Here is an 18,298-nt window from a genome sequence, read left to right as displayed (position 1 = left end):
GTCAAAGATAAACACAACCAGACATTAGTAAGTGGTGAAAACAGGTTTTATGCGGTATCTACAGACAGCAGGGCAAAGAGCTGAGCTCCATCCTATGTGCAGAGGTGACTGGGTGTTTCAAAGGGAGAACTGGGGTGTGGTGGGGAGGTCAGTAGAGTCAGAAAAGTGAAAAATCACAAAGAGCCGGTCAGTGAAGATGCAGGGGGTGGCGGGGGGAGTGGGGGGGTGTCTGCCAGCTGGCAGATGTGGGAGTTCGGAGTCCATCCTCCCACGGGGAAGGGAGACAGAGGCCCTGTTCTTTCTGATGAGTACATTTCACAGGTATGACTCTCAGGGCTGTGAGGGATGCTTCTGGGTTGAAAGAGACATATGTTCACATTATAAGCCTTGTTTAGTAAATGCTCTAAGAAAGTGAGGTGAGGGGCCCATCATCAGGTATTGGCTAGAACAAATAGTAAATTCTACAATGTGGAGCTGTCTCGGGCAGGCATTTTAAAGGGGGGCTGCAGTCGTCATAGCCTTATGCTGCTGGAAGCCGTGCTAGAGTTCGGTCAAGTCTTGGTGCAGATTTGGACAGACGGTTATGTGCCAAGAGTTCTGCCGTTCTCAAGCAGTGCCTTGCTGTTTTGTAACTGTGGCACATTCTGTTGTGTGGCTACATCACAATCTACTCACCACCCACTCCTTGATGCCCCAGCCTTGCAGCAACTGAAACTACCCAGCAGCTCTTATGATGGAACCTTCGCTTCTTTGCAAGGAGTGAACAGACTAACATCTGGTTTTTGAAAAATACTTTGGTATTGGCTGTGCTGGGTCTTCCTTGCTGTGCAGGGGCTTTCTCTAGTTGTGGAGAGCGGGGGCTACTCCCTAGTTGTGGTGTGTGGGTTTCTCTTTGCGGTGGCTTCTCTTCTTATGGAGCATGGGCTCTAGGGCTTGTGGGCTTCAGTAGCTGCTGCATATGGGCTCAGTAGTTTTGGCTCTCGGGCTTCAAAGTGCAGGCTCAGTAGCTGTGGCACTGGGGCTTAGCCCTAAGGCTTGTGGATCTTCCTGGACCAGGGATTGAACCTGTGTCCCCTGCACTGCAAGGTGGATTCTTAACCACGGGAACACCAGGGAGGCCCCTAACCTCTGATCTTGCAAACGGGGCAGGTAGAGAGACTGCCAACCCCAAACCTGGCTCCTGGATCTCAGCTGTGATGCTGGCTCAGAAGTCTGCCCATCACAGTTGGCACATACGGCCCTTTCCTGTCCTGGGCAAGCTCCAGGAGGACAAGGAGGCTCCTCCCTAGGCAGCAGCTCCAAGCATTTCTTACCATGATTGTCAAGTCTGGCAGCTTCAGCCAGGCAACCCATGAACACCAGGACCAGAAAAGCCCCCAGAAATGTAGAGTTGACTGGATGTTTCCCAAACACCCACATTCCACCTTCCAGAACATTGTCTCTACCTGGGCACCAAAGACAGCTTACAGTACAGGTAGGAAGGGGACTGTCTACTGAGACTGAGCTCAGTAGTCACTCCACCTGGCTCTTTGGGGTAGATATTAGAGTAAATTAACTTATTTTCTCCTTAGAAGTTGCTGCATTTTTAGGAAACCAGGTCACTGTCATTATCCCTAAATACCCTTCGCTGTTGCTCTGTCTGCCTCCTGCTGTCAGATACCCTAAAGTGTCCCCCAGTCTTGGGTAGAGTTTCAGCCCACACTCACTCACAAAAGTGAAAGACACTGATGCAGGGATGGGGGCACTTAGGAGGCGTTGTGACTGGCTACGCATCAGAGAACCCTCCTGGAGGCCACTCATGGGAGCAGATGACAATGGCACTCAGACACCGGCCCTTGATGTCGTTTTCAGCTAATGTTTCCAGCCCTTCATCCTGCTGCATGCAGTCTCTGCCCCCTACCCTCAGCTCGCAGACTCCCTCCTCTACATATCATGTGGTCTTTCACAAATATCTCTATTTTTTTTTTCACTTGACTGGGTATGAAAAGAAATGTAGAACTTCCATTAGTTTTACTTCTCCTTTTAAAAATCCTATTTTTGTGAATGCTTTATAATGTGAAAAAAATCAGTAATGATAGGAATCGGGGCTCCATGGAGAAATGGCTGGTCCTAGGACTGAGCGGAGAAACGCACAAGATGTCTGCAGACATCGGGAAAGGACATGGTACCAGCTCCCTGCACAGGTGGGACAGAACCTTCTGAACCTGAATATCCACATACCCTGTGACACAGCGATTCCCTCCTGGGCACACGCCCCACAGTCACACACCTGTATGGTTCCCAGAGACCTACAAGAACTATTAAGTATGGCCCAAACTGAACCCCCTCCCCGCTCACGTAGCGACACAATGGATAAACACCACCACGGGGGCGTATCTTCAGGGAATAAGCAACACGTGGATGAGTCCCCCACTGTGGAGTAAGGTCAGAGGAGAGTTCCTCTCGTGTGACTTCATTTGCACGGAGTTGCAAAACAGACCAAGCAAATCTGCTGTGATTGGAAGTCAAGATCGAGATTATGGGGGAATGGAAGTGACCACAAGGGAGCACCAGAGTAGAGTACCAGTGAATTCTGATTTGATTGGGATGTTGGCTCAAGGGCTGTTTTCAGTTGGAATTTCAAGATGTTCTTCATTTTGAGTTTGTGCACATATTTGTGCAGTTCACCTAAAAGTTCACTTTAAAAGAAAAAAGGAGGGAGACTTCCCTGGTGGTTCAGTGGTTAAGACTGTACTTCCAGTGCAGGGGGCAAGGGGTTCGGTTGGGGAACTAAGATTCCCACATGCTGTGCAGTGTATGGGGTGGGGTGGGGTGGGAGAGACAAAAAAAGGAAGTGAATGAAAAGAAGCCAGTTAGGCCATTGCTATGATCCAGGCAAGAGATGGTGGTGACCTGGACTTGGTAGTGGCAGTGGAGGTAGAGAAACACAGATGTAAGCAATGTTCAGGCTATCAGACCTATGGAACCTGGGGACTGATGAGATGGTTAAGGCTCCATGCTTCCAATGCAGGGGGCACAGGTTCGATCCCTGGTCAGGGAACTAAGATCCCACAAGCTGCATGTTGTGGTCAAAATAAATTAATTAATTAAAATAAAATTGGGGAAGGGGTGGCAGGTACCATGTCCAACCACAAAGGCAAGCCAAGGAGATAGATGAGGAAAATAAAGCATTCAAACTGATACAGAAAGAGCAGAAGAATCTTGAGGAACTAAAAGCTAAGGGGCCTCTGGTCACAGGTAGAATTTAGAAATCTGAGAAAAGGGAGTGTCTGAGGCAATGACGATCCTTAATCCCATGCATGTTTAAACATCTGGATTCCCTGCCATAACATCTGTCACCACCTATAGCTAGAATGAAGGGGCTTCCCTGGTGGCTCAGATGGTAAAGAATCTGCCTGCAATACAGGAGGGTCAGGAAGATTCCCTGGAGAAGGGAATGGCTACCCACTCCAATATTCTTGCCTGAAAAACTCCATGGACAGAGGAGCCTGGCAGGCTACAGTCTATGGGGTTGCAGAGTCGGACACGACTGAGTGACTAATACACACATAGCTAGAAGGAAGTGTTGTCTTGGAACCTATTGTACCTTTAAGAAAAAACTTCTGTGAAAAATAAATAAATCATACAGTGGTTCACCTTCTCTTTAGTTCTCACTTTTTTCTGCTTTAACTGTGAGATCATAGTAAACTTAGCCCAGATTCCTGCCAAAGTGTGGTTCTTAAGTCTTTATTCTGTCCTGATTTCTGTACCACCTGGAATTAAACCAACTCATTAAAAAAAAAAAAGAATGAAGAGGAGGACTTCCCTGGTGGTCCAGTGGTCAAGAATCCACCTTCCAATGCAGTGAACACGGAGTTTAATCCCTGGTGAGGAAACTAAGATTCTACTCGCCCCGGGGCAACTGAGCCTGCCCTGCTGAGCACTGCCCCCCTCCCCGCCCCCTCCCCTTCAAGAGCTGGTGTGCCCCAACAAAAGCAGTCCGAATACCAGGAGCAAGACCCAGTGCAGCCAGAATAAATGAAAGAATGTATCTCAAAATTTCTTACATATATAAAAATAATGAGGTAGTGAGGTGGGATCAGTGTGGCGTGTTCAGAAACTGAAAGGCAAAGGAAAAGAGGACAGAAGATGAGATCCATGGCAGGAAGGGGCTTTGGGCTGAGCCCCAGGCCAAGCTGTCTGGACTTAGTTCTGAGTGCCACAGAAAGCCATGGAGGAGCTTTGAGCAGCACAGTGACAGGATGCAATTAAATGACCTGCCCAAGTCACACAGCAACAATTGGCAGAGCTGACTGCAGCTGGAGCTCGCAGAGCCAACGGCTGGCTCCTGCCAAAGACACAAGCTGAAAAGCCTGGGGGACAGCTTTCGTTTACAGACACTCAAGACAGAGCTGAACAGGCAGTGCTCACTCCTGCTCTCATCAGAATGCCCAGTGCCTTTGTCCCAGGGCTGGTCCTTAGTGAGGGTTCTGACTGTGCCATAAACACTCCTAATTACTCCTTTAAGATGGCAGCTGCCCAGAGGAAAATGCTAAGCTGTTACTAATGCAGTTTAGAAACGTACTTAAGCCACTGGATAGTGAGTGTCACTCAGCCGTTTCCTACTCTTTGCGACCCCATACAGGCCATGGAATTCTCCAGGCCAGAATCCTGGACTGGGTAGCCTTTCCCTTCTCCAGGGGATCTTCCCAACCTAGGGATCAAACCCAGGTCTCCCGCATTGCAGGTGGATTCTTTACCAGCTGAGCCACAAGGGAAGCTCAAGCCCCTGGATAAGCCAGAGCCTAATCAAGGGATCATAGTGTTTTTAACAGTAGCTCTTCCCAGAGCTGGAGAAGGATTTTCTTCTTTTGCCCTGAATTATTCTAAATGGAGGAATCCTATGGAAACTGAAAATACAAGAAACTTGTTTTTCTTTCGCAATCTCTGAAGAGATAACAGAAAAGATGAAGACCGCATCAGTATTTTCAAGGACTTTCGCTGACCTGGATAATACTGGACACTTTTTTTCATATTTAATAAATAAATGGTAAGTTGGGGCTTATTTTTTGTTTGTTTTTAGACACCAATTACTTTCCCAAAATCTAAGGTAACAACTAGAATAGTTTGTGTTCACTTTCAAGATAATTTTAGAAGATATTGATATATACACTAAACAGGTGGATGTATATTAGAAATCCTTTCAGGATGCGTTTATCGTTTACTAAATGGAGTAAAGTAACAAACCAGCAACTTCACAAGAATTTTCCTCTCTTAGCGGCTAACACTCTGGGACAGGAGAGTGTATTTTCAAAGATGAGGACGAATTTGAAGGGACTTAAATGTGCATTAAGCCTCTTTTTTTTTGGTTTGCGGCATCTTAGTTCCCCCACTGGGGACTGAATTTCCGCCCCGCAGTGAAAGCACGGAGTCAACCACTGGACTGTCAGGGAATTCCCCTAAGCACCCTGCCCCCCTATTTTTTTCTGCAAAGTAATTTGAACTGCTGCTGCTGCTGCTGAGTCACTTCAGTCGTGTCCGACTCTGTGTGACCCCATAGACGTTAGCCCACCAGGCTCCACCGTCCCTGGGATTCTCCAGGCAAGAATACTGGAGTGGGCTGCCATTTCCTTCTCCAATGCGTGAAAGTGAAGTTGCTCAGTCGTGTCTGACCCTCAGCGACCCCATGGACCACAGCTTTCCAGGCTCCTCCGACCATGGGATTTTCCAGGCAAGAGTAATGGAGTGGGGTGCCATTGCCTTCTCCAATTTGAGCTAATAAAAGTCAAAAGGAATCCTCTCCTCAGTGATCTGGTCCTGCCCGGATTGTAAGCCTCAAGGGGGCAGCACTCGTGTTTGTATTCAGCACTGGGTCCCTGGGGTCAGGGACCACGCTTGGACGCACTCAGGGAAGCAAATATTCCCCGAATGAATGATGCGCGCGCGAGATGGGCCAGGAGCACGGATATTAGTCAGGGCCCATCGCTGGGCGGCGAGTTAGTGGTGGAGGAGGCCAAAAGCTAGTGTTGATCTTGCGTCACTTGCCTTGCTGCCGGGACGCTGTTTCTGGGGGTTGGGTCAACTCCATTTCTGCTTTTCTGACAGATTTCCAGGGAAGGTGTGCACCTGAGTCGGACGCCTGGAAGTTACTGTCAGCAGCGATCACCGAGCCTGGCCGCTGCGCTCCCGGCCAGCTCCCGGAGGTTCTCACTGAGGCCCGATGCACCAAGACCACCACGTCGGATCATTACCCGAGGAGGCCACGACCTTTCTGCAGCTCTGCCCCATCGCGTCCGGACGGGGCCCGCTGCTCCCGGTCGCAGGGCTCGGACCTCGCCTAGTCAGATAGGGCCGCAGCGCTCGGCGCGCGGGTGGGTCAGGGAGGCGGGGCCGGGGAGGCGGTGCCCGGGTTGGGGCGTGGAGGCCCGGAGGAGGTGAAGGGGTACAGGACACACCTCCTCTCCACCGCCCCGGCCACGCCCAGGGGTGTGGCCTCATTTCTACGACCAGGGTAGGGTTTCATAGTCCCGCCCCGTGTGAGGTTCCCGGCCGCGCCCCGTCCAGTCCACCCGTAAAGTGCGGGGAGTTAGCCTCGCGGGGCGCCAGCTGCACGGTGCCAGTAAACATTGCAGGACGGGGGGCTCTGCCCGGCCGTTCCTCAGGCATTCCGTCCGTCCTCACATGTGCCAGGCGCTAGGCACGGAGCAGAGAAGGGATACCGCCCACTGTCCTGTGAGATCCACACTAGACAGTTAAAATAAAGGAACAAAGTCCAGGTGCTGTCAGTGCAGGAGACCAGACCCGCCCCGGGGAACCAGAGCGAGCGCAGGGTCGGCCACTGAGAATGTGGCCCAGCACCCCCCAAACAGCAGGCGCCCTGAACGCCCAGCCGGACACCACGGACTCCCCAAAGGGAGGCGCGCATCCCTCTGGGGCCAAGGACGTGACCCAAAAAGGCCCTTTAGAGCGAAGGGAAAGGCTTGACTTTGGAGTTGGACTCAAGGCTGTTGGTGAGGCCACTTCCGCTCCTGGGAGCCCCACTTAGTCACTGATAAAGAGGGGACAGAACCCACCCCTAAAGATTCTTGGGAGGGATTTAGGTGGCAGTGTCGACCGGTGACCTCTCTTCCCCAACACGTGGTCCTGCTCTGTTTTCTTTTTAGTACCTGTGGTTTGCTCCTGTAAACCCCCTGAAGTCTGGAACTGTCCCTCACATTTAGCTCAGTATCCTCAACACCAACAGCAGGCCCTTGGCAAAGATTTGCTGCATGAATGAAATGCTGACCAAAGAACCACGCACACAGCAGGCTTTTTTTTCTGGCCATACATGGAGATAAGGGGGACCTCCCAGACTCAGGCTTGAACCTGCTCCGCCTGCAGTGGAAGCACATGGTCTTAACCACTGAACTGCCACGGAAACCCCAGCAAGCGTTTTTAAATGGCAGCTCTTGGCCCCCACCAAACATACAGGTTGACAGACCCTCAAGGGGCACAGAGCCGGTCCTGACTAGGTGGGTCGGAGGGGTAGTTAGACTCTCAAATGCCAGCCAGGGTTGGAATCTTAACCTGCTGCTTTGTCTATTTCCCTGGCCCCGCCCTCTCCCCAAACCACTCCCAAACTGGGAGGTTAAGGGTTAACTCAAGGAAGCCCCCCTCACCACCTGGATGGGATTGGGGCAGGCAACTTCCTGTTCCATTTTCCCGGAGTCCTTCCCCAGGTTGGCCGAGGCTGACTCTGGCCTTAGGGGCCCTCAGAGAACACCCCCACGAGTGGTGAGTTGCAGAGAGGCCTGGGGTGCAGGCTGCCAAGGACAAACTTAAGGGGTTCCTTGTACCTTGGAGAGAGAAAGGGGGCTCCAGGCCTCTGGCGGGCTGGTGGAATAAGGCATTAGAGTGCCAGAAGAGTCTTGGGCGGACGTGGTTGGTCTGTGCTGGGAAGCCCAGTGCTGGGGAATCCAGGGCTGGGAAGACTGGGAGGCCTGTGTAAGTGGGGGCATTTGGGAGGATCGCGGGACTTCCTGTGACGTGGGCTTGCTATGGCCTCTGGGGAGCAGAAGGCAGGCTCCACGTTCCCCCAGGTGGACTGACCGGGCTCCTCGACTCAGCTCAGCACTAGAGGGGAGCGCAGCCAACAAAGACGAGCGATCCAGGGAGCAAGGGAAAGTTTCTGGCCAAGGACCCCAGCTCTGGGCACCCCTGTTGTCTGGGCGGGTCTTGCGGCTGCACCTCCACCCGGGCTGGTCTACCTTAAGCCTCTCCGCCACTCTAGGCTCCAAGTTAAGCTGGTCAAACACCGGAGGACGGCTGAAGAGCGCCACACCCTGCCTCTTGCAACCCAGCTCACCCCCTACAGATGCGCATATTCACAGAGCTTTTGTCCTGCAGACTTGGGGGCGGGAGAGACTCTCCAGGCCAACGTCCCTTGAATTCCACCTCTTTCAAACCTTTTGGTGAGACCTCACCTGAAGCTTGTGGCATCCCAAGAGTTTAGGCCTGAGGGTTGGAAATTTGAATGCCCTTAGTTTTTCAGATTTGTGCTGTAATATTTGGATTTAGACTAGGCAGATCGCACACGGCAGGAGGGTAATTGGGTCCTTTTCTGTTTCTGAGCTTTTGCACCGTAAGATTGGTGTTCTCTCCTTAAAGCAAATCTTCGCTTCCCCTGGTGTGACCATGAGCAAGTCACCCATCCTCCAGGAGATTGGTCTTTGCACCTGTCGAATGGAGAAATTATAGTTTACTGCTTGGGATGCAGAGAGATGAAGCGACCCTAAGCAGAGAACCCATGCAGAGAAGGTCTCAGTACATGCCAGCTGTTAATACTGCGTTCCTGATCACATGTGACTGGTTCTGTATCACTTTTTTGCTCATGCTACCAAAACACAAGAAAATAAAAACCCGTTTTCTTGAAAGGTAAAGATCTCTTCTGCCCCAGACATGTTTGCATGCCTTCCTCAATAATTACAACTGCAAAGTAGATAGGTGGGTCGTGTGTGTGGCATCCCAGAAGAGAGGTGTCAATGAGTGGAAGCAACCCTGTGTGCCAACATGTAGGAAAGAACGGAAGTTGAACAAGGCTCTGGGGGAGAGGATGGAGGTGGGGAAAGCTAGGAGATTCTGGAGTGGTTGGGGGAGACTGGAGAGTGGCAGGAAGGAGTGGGTAAGAGGGAGAGGAAGGGAAGCTGGGAAGATGCTGGAGGGGGTGGAGGGAGGCTGGGGCTTGGGGGCTGGTCAGGTAGCCAGGACACAGGCCTGGGTCTGTGTTTTAGCATCACAACCCTCTCCTCTGAGCTGGGAAGTGCTAGGCTCAGTTTCCTGTGTTCTTTAACCGCATTCAACCCCCACTCACCCCACCTGAAAAGGAGGTTCAGAGATCCCTCAACCCCGAATGAAGAGGGCTTAAACTATCAAAGCTCTTGGCCAGGCCGACCTCTCCCTGACTCCATCACCAAGGCTGGGTTGCCTTCTTGGAAGAATGTCTGTATCTCTGTGTCTAGGTGTCCTGGGCTGTAACATGGTCATGATAGGACGAGCTATTAGCCATGGTTGTTTGTGTTTTCACTCAGTGAGAACAGCCAGCACTTAGACGTGCGCCCAGCGTGTACAGTCTGCAGGTGTGGGCACCGCTCTGCTGCCTTTACCTGGTGGGAAGCGATGCAGGAGGGCTTCTGCCCAAGTCTCTGCCTTGGATGTTCATGTGCGGGTAGGGGAACAGGTCTGGAAAATGCTCTTTTGCAGCCCTGAGGCTGGAGAACAGGGAGGGCAGAAAGATGTTGGAACTTAGGTTTCCATATTCATAAAGTAATCCCTGCCCGGATTGAAATATAAAAGTGCCTCAGGAGTTCCAGGGCGGTCCAGTGACTTGGGATTCCACGTTTTCACTGCCAAGGGCGCAGGTTCAATCCCTGGTCAGGAAGCTAGGTTCCTGCAAGCCACGTGGCTGAGCCAAAACATAAAATAAAAGTGCCTCAAAGCTCTGGAACAAAAGTACAAGCTTCTTTGGAAGTGTAAGCCTCCTGGCTGGGTTGTGCTGAAGGACTGAACTGAGTCCTCTAGGGGTGGGGCTGAACCTCCCCCTAGGTAGGTCTCCGCTAGCCCCAAAGGAAGGAACAGTCTTACAGAACCAGTGCCCCCTGTTGCCAAGTTAGAAGCACTTTTTTTTTTATTGTTAGCTAGACTCACAGGGATGTTGTGATGGATACCTCCCAGTGGACAAAGGAAGAATCCAGGATTTCTTTAAAAAAAAAAAAAAAAAAACTAGGAAAGAAAGGGAAATGTTTGCATCTCCCACTCATCACCCAGCTCCCCAGGCTGCACCTACTGTACACCTCTCTGCTTTGGCCTGCCTCGGGGACACATGTGTCACAAACCTCTGAAGGCAGTCAGCTTAGTCTCTCATGTCGAAACCCACCCACCGACCCCGTCTCCCTGGCTCATCCTGGCCTGTCTCCTGGGATGGAACCCAGGGAACGAGACTGGGACACTAGTTGGGAGGTCAGCCCTGCCCTGGTCAGCTGGGTGATCTTGGCTTTGACCCCTGAAAGCCACCTCCAGCACCAGAAAGTGAGAATCAGGACGTCTGGTTAAGGAGTGATCCCATGCATGAACTATACCCACCGCCCACCCTTTTATCTTTAAAATTCTCAAACTTCCAGAGAAGTTGAAAGAGCAATGCAATGAACATCCATACACCCACCTCCCGGATTCGACAATTGCTATAATTTTGCCACTTTTGCCTTGTTGATCCATAAGTGTGGATGAAACCTCACGCCTCTTCAATTCCAGATCCTTAACATTTTCTAAGAATGAAGACACTTCCAACATTGTGCAAGGCTGGAATCCCATCTCAGAAGTTAGTAGTCATTTCCCTTATTGCCCAGGGCTCCACCAGATTCAGATTTCCCCAACTATTTCCCCAAAGCTTTTTTCCCAGAATAACTTTTAGCACCACCATCCCTTAAAGGTCAGGATCCAGTCAAGGTTCGCACATTTCCTTAAATCAGCTGTTAGTCTCCTCTACAGCAATGTGCCTACAGGCACTTATTTTTTTATAACAGACTTGGAAGAACTTGGACCAGGTTTCTGGGAATGTCCGGTCTTTCGGATCTGTTCAGCTGTTTACTCAATGGATCATTTGGCTTGTTTGTTTTATAATCGTTTTTAAAATATTTTATTTATTTATTTTTGGCTGTGTTGGGTCTTAGTTGCGGCACATGGGCTCGGTAGTTGCAGAGCACGAGCTTCTCTCTAGCCATGGAGCCTGGACTTAGTCGCTGTGCGGCCTGTGGGATCTTAGTTCCTAGACCAGGGAAGTCCCTGTTTTATAAATGTGATATGTAACATTGAGTAACTTTAAGATATACAGCATTTTATTTATATATTATAATATGATTGTGATGTAGCAATAAGTATCATATTACATAATGTATTACAGTACGATATTATTATCTGTATTTGCTATACTGTGCATTAGATCTCTATGGCTTATTTACTACTTGTTACAACTTTGTATCTTTAAACACTATCACTCTTAGCCTCTCCGCCAGCTTGTTCTTATTCCCTGCAATGCCCTTTAACTGGAAGTTGGGTCTAAAGGCTGGATTGGATTGCGACGGAGCATTTTTGGCAAGGACTCCCCCTTCGGTGGTGCCAGGTACCCCCGTGGTACCATATCAAGAGGCAGGGACAGCCAGACTGTCCTCTTTCGGGACTGCCAACTCTGGTCCCTGGGGCAAACCGAGGTGACCTTCTAAGTGCTGCAGGAAGGAATGGATGATACTGAGCAATTCGATTTCTCTGCTTTGTTTGGTCAGGCTGAGCCACTACCCGTGACCCGTTCGAGAAGAGATTCCTCTGGAGACCACACCTGCAGGCACCCCTTAACACCCCAGGTGTGGGAGCCAGGAGGGAGAGACTTGAACACGAGAGCAACCACGGTGAGGAGTCCCCAAGGTGAAGGATGCTTGCAGAACCCAGCCCAGCTGCGGGGGAGCCGGAGCAGCTTGGAGCAGTCAAGCTGGAGGAAGAGGAGGAGGCTGCCAGCCAGGAGGACCCTGGGCGGCCAGAGGCCAGGCCCCGGCCCGAGGTGGCTCACCAGCTCTTCAGGTGCTTCCAGTACCAGGAGGACATGGGGCCGAGGGCGTCCCTGAGCCGGCTCCGGGAGCTCTGTAACCACTGGCTGCGACCGGCTCTGCACACCAAGAAGCAGATCCTGGAGCTGCTGGTGCTCGAGCAGTTCCTGAGTGTGCTGCCCCCACACCTCCTGGCCCGGCTGCAGGGCCAGCAGCTCAGGGATGGTGAAGAGGTGGTACTGCTGCTAGAAGGTGTCCAGAGGGAGTCTAGCAACGTGGGGCCGCTGGTAAGAGGGGCGGCCGGTGGGCTGGACAGCAGGGGGAAAGGCAGGGACTTTATCTCCCTGTTAAGAAATCACTGAGCTGAGACTTTGCTGGTGGTCCAGTGGTTAAGACTCCGTGCTTCCATGGCAGGGGGTTCGATCCCTGGTCGGGGCACTAAGGTCCCACTTGTCTTCCTCTGCCAGTTCCTTCTTGACCTCCTAACTCCCTCCCTCCCTGTCTGAGCTTCATCTTTCCACCATGCCACTGCCCTTCGGAGTTAGTAGGACATGGATTACTGTCCTGTCTGTCCCCTGACATGGGTGTGTTCTGAACAGGATTTCAGTTTTAATGCTGGCAAGAATTGTCCCCGTGCAGACGTCACCTTGGAGGAACAGGGGGGCTCTTTCCAAGTCTCCAGCCACAGTCCCAAGAAGGAAGCAGCTTCAGAAGGGCCTCCAGCTCTGGAACCATCACAGGCGCTCCCGCCATCCCAATCGGGGCCCTCCAAGCCTGCTGAGATGGGGGACTGGAGACGCCCCCTGAGTTCAAGGCAGCCACTGAGCCCAGGTCCCAAGAGGACTTTGCAGGCCCCGCAAGAGAGCGGTGAGGCGCCGGAGCCCTAGGGAGATGGAGGCCTGGGGTGCGGGGGGAGCTGGGGGGCCAGGTGGGTGTGGGCAGGGAGGGAAAGGGGGCGGCCTCCTGAGCTGGCGGGAATGGCGGAGAGTCCCAGGGCCCTGGCCATGGCTGCACAACCCCGAGGCCGCACGGCGGTAGGGCTGCCTTCTCACAGCTCTCTGTCTCCCCCCAGTGCCGTCAGCCCTCCAGGGCCCCGAGCTGTGGCCAGAGGAGAGCTCGGGAGATCAGGAGCTGGCAGCAGTGCTGGTGAGCTGGGCGAGTGCCCTCACTCCAGGCCTATCTCCTGCTCTGCAATGTTCTCTGACTCTGCTTTCAGCAAACCCCTGTCTTCCTTAATTTAAACCTGGAGAGCTCTTCATCTCTCTTAGGTCCCCGAGCCCCGTTCCTCACTCACTGACAATCTCTGCCATCCCTTTGTCACAGGAGTCCCTGACCTTTGAAGACGTCCCAGCAAAGAAGGCTTGGCCTGTGCATCCTCTGGGTGAGACAGCCTTTTCCTGGGTTTATGACCACTGAAGGTTTTTTTGTATGTCCAAGATGACCCCTGACTTTTTGGCCTCTTTGGCTAAAAATGAGCTATTTTGATGAGGTGATATATATTTATATAGATCTATATTGATATGTCCATATCTATATAGATATAATTTTAAGGCTCTTTGCATCTAATCATCAACCGCCCCCCCTCCAAACTTTGAGCTTTTAAAATAAGTGGTCGAGAATTCCCTGGTGGTCCAGTGGTTTGGACTCCAGGCTTTCACTGCCATGGGCCCTGCTTCAATTCCTGGTCAAGGAACTAAGATTCCCCAAGCTATTTGACATGGCCAAGAAAAAAAAAATGTGGTCATGGCAAATACTGTATGGTATTACTTATATGTGGAATCTAAAATATGACACATGTCAACTGATCTATGAAATACACAGAACACTCGTGGTTGCCAAGGGGGAGGGAGGAGTAGATTGGAAGTTTAGGATTAGCAGATACCAATTATTACATATATTAATACAGTGGAAAAACAACAATGTCCTACTCGATCTCCTGTAATAAAACATAAGAGAAAAGGATATATATATATAATTGAAAGAGTTTGCTGTACAACAGAAATTAACACAACATTGTAAATCAACTATACTTCAATAAAATTAATTACAACAGCTAAAATTAAATAATATAAGGGACTTCTCTGGTGGTCTACTGGCTATGACTGCACTCCCAATACAGGGAGCCTGGGTCAGGGAACTAGATCCCACGAGGTGGCAACTATTAATAAGAGTTCACGTGCTACAATGAAGACTCCGTGTGTTGCAACTAAGACGCAGCACAGCCAAATATATAAATAAATATTTTAATTAGTTAAATAAAATCGGTGGTCATGGGAAGGCTTGCTAACCGATATAGGTCTCCATTTGGGAGAATGACATAGTGGTGATGGTTGCCCGACATTATAAACAGGCCTAATGGACCAGAATTATACACCTTACAACTGGTAAACTGTATGTTATTTGGGTTTTACCCCACTCTCTGCCCACCTACAGACTTTGCAGAATTCTCGGTGTCTTTCCACTTCGGGGCACTGAAGTTCTAGCGATTCCCAGAAGGCCCTCTGAAAAAGCCCAACCTGCCCTGTTTTCTGCTTCTTTTTTAGGAACTGGAGGCAGAACCCTAGAAGAGGCTTTTAAGGCAGAAGAGCCGAAAGGGGTGTCCTGGCCCTCGGCTGCCTCAGCAAACTCTCAGGCAGAGAGCCCCAGGGTGGCAGAAGAGCCCCACGCCCAGTCGCTAGGATCAGGCCCTGAGACGAGCAGCCCCGGAGGAGAAATGTCCCCTCCAGGCAGGAGTGACGTTCTCAAGGTCAAAGCAGCCGAGGACGCCCCCAAGTCGGACCCGGAGTTCAAGTTCATCTGCACAGACTGCGGCATCAGCTTCCCGCAGTTGGCCCGCCTGGAGGCGCACCAGCTGCGCTCGCACCCGGGCGCGCGGTCCTTCTTGTGCCTGTGCTGCGGGAAGGCCTTCGGCCGCAGCTCTATCCTCAAGCTGCACATGCGCACGCACACAGACGAGCGGCCGCACACCTGCCACCTGTGCGGCCACCGCTTCCGCCAGAGCTCGCACCTGAACAAACACCTGCAGACGCACTCCTCCGAGCCCGCCTTCCTGTGCGCCGAATGTGGCCAGGGCTTCCAGCGCCGGGCGCGCCTCACACAGCACCTGCTGGCGCACGCCCAGGACCAGAAGCCCCCCGGCGGCACCCCGGAGACCAAGCCCCCGGCACCCCCCGAGCTGACCGTAGTCCTGTGCTCCCATTGCGGCCAGACCTTCCAGCGCCGCTCCAGCCTCAAGCGCCACCTGCGGATCCACGCCAAGGATAAGGGCCACCAGTGCTCCGAGTGCTCGGGCAGCCTGCGCCCCGGGCCTGAGCGCCGGCCCTATGTGTGCGGCGAGTGTGGCAAGGCTTTCCGGCGCAGCGAGCACCTGGGGGCCCACTGGCGCGTGCACACGGGCGAGCGGCCCTTCTCTTGCCAGGTGTGCGGCCGCAGCTTCAGTCAGAGCTCCCAGTTGGTCTGTCACCAGCGGGTGCACACGGGCGAGAAGCCCTACGGATGCCCGCACTGCGGAAAGCGCTTCATGCGGCGGGCGGGCCTCGCCCGCCACCTCCTGACCCACGGCGGCCCAAGGCCCCACCACTGTACCCAGTGTGGCAAGAGCTTCAGCCAGACCCAGGACCTCGCCCGCCACCGGCGCAGCCACACAGGCGAGAAGCCCTGCCGCTGCAGCGAGTGCGGCGAGGGCTTCAGCCAGAGCGCCCACCTGGCGCGCCACCAGCGCATCCACACCGGGGAGAAACCCCACGTCTGTGACACCTGCGGTCACCGCTTCCGAAACAGCTCCAACCTGGCCCGCCACCGCCGCAGCCACACGGGCGAGCGGCCCTACAGCTGCGAGCAATGCGGCCGGAGCTTCCGGCGCAACGCCCACCTGCAGCGGCATCTGGCCACCCACGCCGGGGCGGGGGACGAGGCCGCATCTGGGCCAGCTGAGCCCCCCCAGGAGTGCCCAGAGTGTGGCAAGGTCTTCAGCCGCAGCTGCAACCTGCTGCGGCATATGCTGGTGCACACTGGGGCCCGGCCCTACTCGTGCACACAGTGTGGCCGCAGCTTCAGCCGCAACTCCCACCTGCTGCGCCACCTGAGAACCCACGCCCGAGAGACTCTGTACTAGCTGCTCCCGCTTCGGCGGGGCGGATCGCAGCGCATGTCCCTGGGCTGCGCCCAGGCTGCCGCGCATGCGCCCTGCTCCCACCCACCCTCAGTCACCTCCCTCTGGCTCCACTGACCCCGCATAGTAATTCTTCCCTTGCACAGAAGCATCTCGTCCAGATCTCAGGAATGTATTTTAAAATACCCAAAGTAAAACAGCCTTCTGAACATGGCCCCTCTTTATGTTTTTTTTAAGTGCCACCTGGAGAAGGCAATGGCGCCCCACTCCAATACTCTTGCCTGGAAAATCCCATGGATGGAGGAACCTGGTAGGCTGCAGTCCATGGGGTCGCTAGAGTCAGACACGACTGAGCGACTTCATTTTCACTTTTCACTTTCAGGCATTGGAGAAGGAAATGGCAACCCACTCCAGTGTTCTTGCCTGGAGAATCCCAGGGACGGGGGAGCCTGGTGGGCTGCCGTCTATGGGGTCACACAGAGTTGGACACAACTGAAGTGACTTAGCAGCAGCAGTTACCCTCTCCACTGGGTCTGTGGTGATGCTCTCTGCTTCCCCCACCCCTTCAAGAGCAGGCTGGGTGGGAGTAGATCCAAGGAGAGTTCCTCCCCCCGAAAAAGGCTCACTGTGAGTGTGTGTATGTCTGTCAGGGTGTGTGTGTGTGTGTGTGTCTGTCAGGGTGTGTGTGTATGTATGTCTGTCAGGGCGTGTGTGTGTGTGTGTGTGTGTGTGCACACGCACGTGCGCGCGTGCATTGTGAGGGGAGAAGACAGCTGTTAGACCCAACTGTGGGCAAGGCCAACCAGTCTCACCCTGGAGTGATTTCTCCTCTGGAGTCCACCACTAACCCCTGTGTTCAGTACAATATCCTCCAGCGTATTTGGATGTTTAATTAAAATTGAATAAAACTTAAAATCCCAGGTGTTAGATTAATACGGGAAACCTGTTCTTGTGGAAGGTTGGTAACTAATTCAAACAAAATGCTAGCAGTTAGTGGGTGATTAATTTAAACTGAAAAACTAAACCTGCCTGCAGGTAAGTTGGGTTGACTGTTGGGGGACCCCTAATCACGCGTAGGGTCTTCCCTGGTAGTTCAGCTGGTAAAGAATCTGCCTGCAATGCAGGAGCCCCGGGTTGGATTCCTGGGTCAGGAAGACCCCCTGGAGAAGGGATAGGCTACCCACTCCACTTGGACTTCCCTGGTGGCTCGGTCGGTAAAGAATCCACCTGCAATGCAGGAGACCTGGGTTTGACCCCCTGGAGGAGAATGTGGCAACCCACTCCATTATTCTTGCCTGGAGAATCCCCATGGACAGAGGGGCCTGGTGGGCTACAGTCCATGGGGTCTCAAAGAGTCAGACATGACTGAGTGACTGAACACAGCACAGCACAACCGCCCATAATCCTCTTAAAAACCGGGAGCTGGTTTCTAGGTTTGCTCCACCTTCTTCCTGCCCATCAGGCCCACTTGGTTGGCCTCTTCCTCTGGTGCACAGATTTTAAATCACATGACTTCTGGTAACAATACAGGAGGAGAAAAGCAGCGCACTCCAGCTCCAGAGCACAATACCTTTACCTGGTGGCTTTTCAACCACAAAAATATCATATTTTAATTACTGCCTCTCCATCAACCAGACACATAACTGCTCCTTAGCAAATGCTTGTGGAAAGGAAGTGAACTCATCAACCAGAGCTCAAGCAGCTGAAGGAGAACCAGCCCTGAATCTGGGGAAAGTAGAGGTGATTCCTGGGCACAGCTGGGAGGGAGAGCTCTGAGCCTGGGGGAGTGCAGCCCTTCAGGGTGGGGAGGAAGACTGGGCTACAGAGAACCCCTGAAAACTGCTGTGGGTACCTCCCTGAGGCAGGAAGTCAGGGCTGGGGAGGTGAGGTAGGGACCTAGGGTAGGGGGATGTGTCCTCAGAGGTGGTGAGCCAGGCTGGCCCTCAGGCCTTGCTCCCGGGCCCCCAGTCTCTGCCTTGAGGCCCAGGTGAGGGACGCCACAGGCCCAGAAGCCCACTCCCCCCCTCCTACCCTGCTTTCCCTCCTGGCCCAGGTTTGGGCACCCTCCCTCCCCTTCCCCTGGCCCCTGGGGCTCTGATCTTGGAAGAAAGATGGTAGAGCTTCCAAGGCCCCAGCT

At 52.9% G+C, this 18,298-nt stretch overlaps 1 protein-coding gene across 1 annotated transcript; it reads left to right on the top strand.

The window, feature by feature from the left end:
- The first annotated feature begins 12,106 nt into the window (after positions 1–12,106).
- On the top strand, positions 12,107–16,164 carry ZSCAN10 (zinc finger and SCAN domain containing 10). Its single transcript, NM_001192113.1, has 5 exons — positions 12,107–12,337; positions 12,650–12,917; positions 13,132–13,196; positions 13,374–13,431; positions 14,594–16,164. The coding sequence occupies exons 1-5, from the start codon at positions 12,107–12,109 to the stop codon at positions 16,162–16,164; spliced, it is 2,193 nt and encodes a 730-aa protein (NP_001179042.1).
- Positions 16,165–18,298: the final 2,134 nt, after the last annotated feature.

This window comes from Bos taurus, chromosome 25 (genome assembly GCF_002263795.3).
Source record: "Bos taurus isolate L1 Dominette 01449 registration number 42190680 breed Hereford chromosome 25, ARS-UCD2.0, whole genome shotgun sequence".
Classification (NCBI taxonomy): domain Eukaryota; kingdom Metazoa; phylum Chordata; class Mammalia; order Artiodactyla; family Bovidae; genus Bos; species Bos taurus.
The sequence above is the reverse complement of the archived record's forward strand: the minus strand, read 5'-3'. Positions and strand labels throughout refer to the sequence as shown.

Excerpts from the sequence above, each read along its gene's own strand:
- ZSCAN10 (NM_001192113.1), top strand. The coding sequence starts at position 12,107 with ATGGGGCCGAGGGCGTCCCTGAGCCGGCTCCGGGAGCTCTGTAACCAC. Across the intron at positions 12,918-13,131 it reads GCAGGCCCCGCAAGAGAGCG|CCCTCCAGGGCCCCGAGCTG; the intron begins GTGAGGCGCCGG and ends CAGTGCCGTCAG. Across the intron at positions 13,197-13,373 it reads AGGAGCTGGCAGCAGTGCTG|GAGTCCCTGACCTTTGAAGA; the intron begins GTGAGCTGGGCG and ends CCTTTGTCACAG.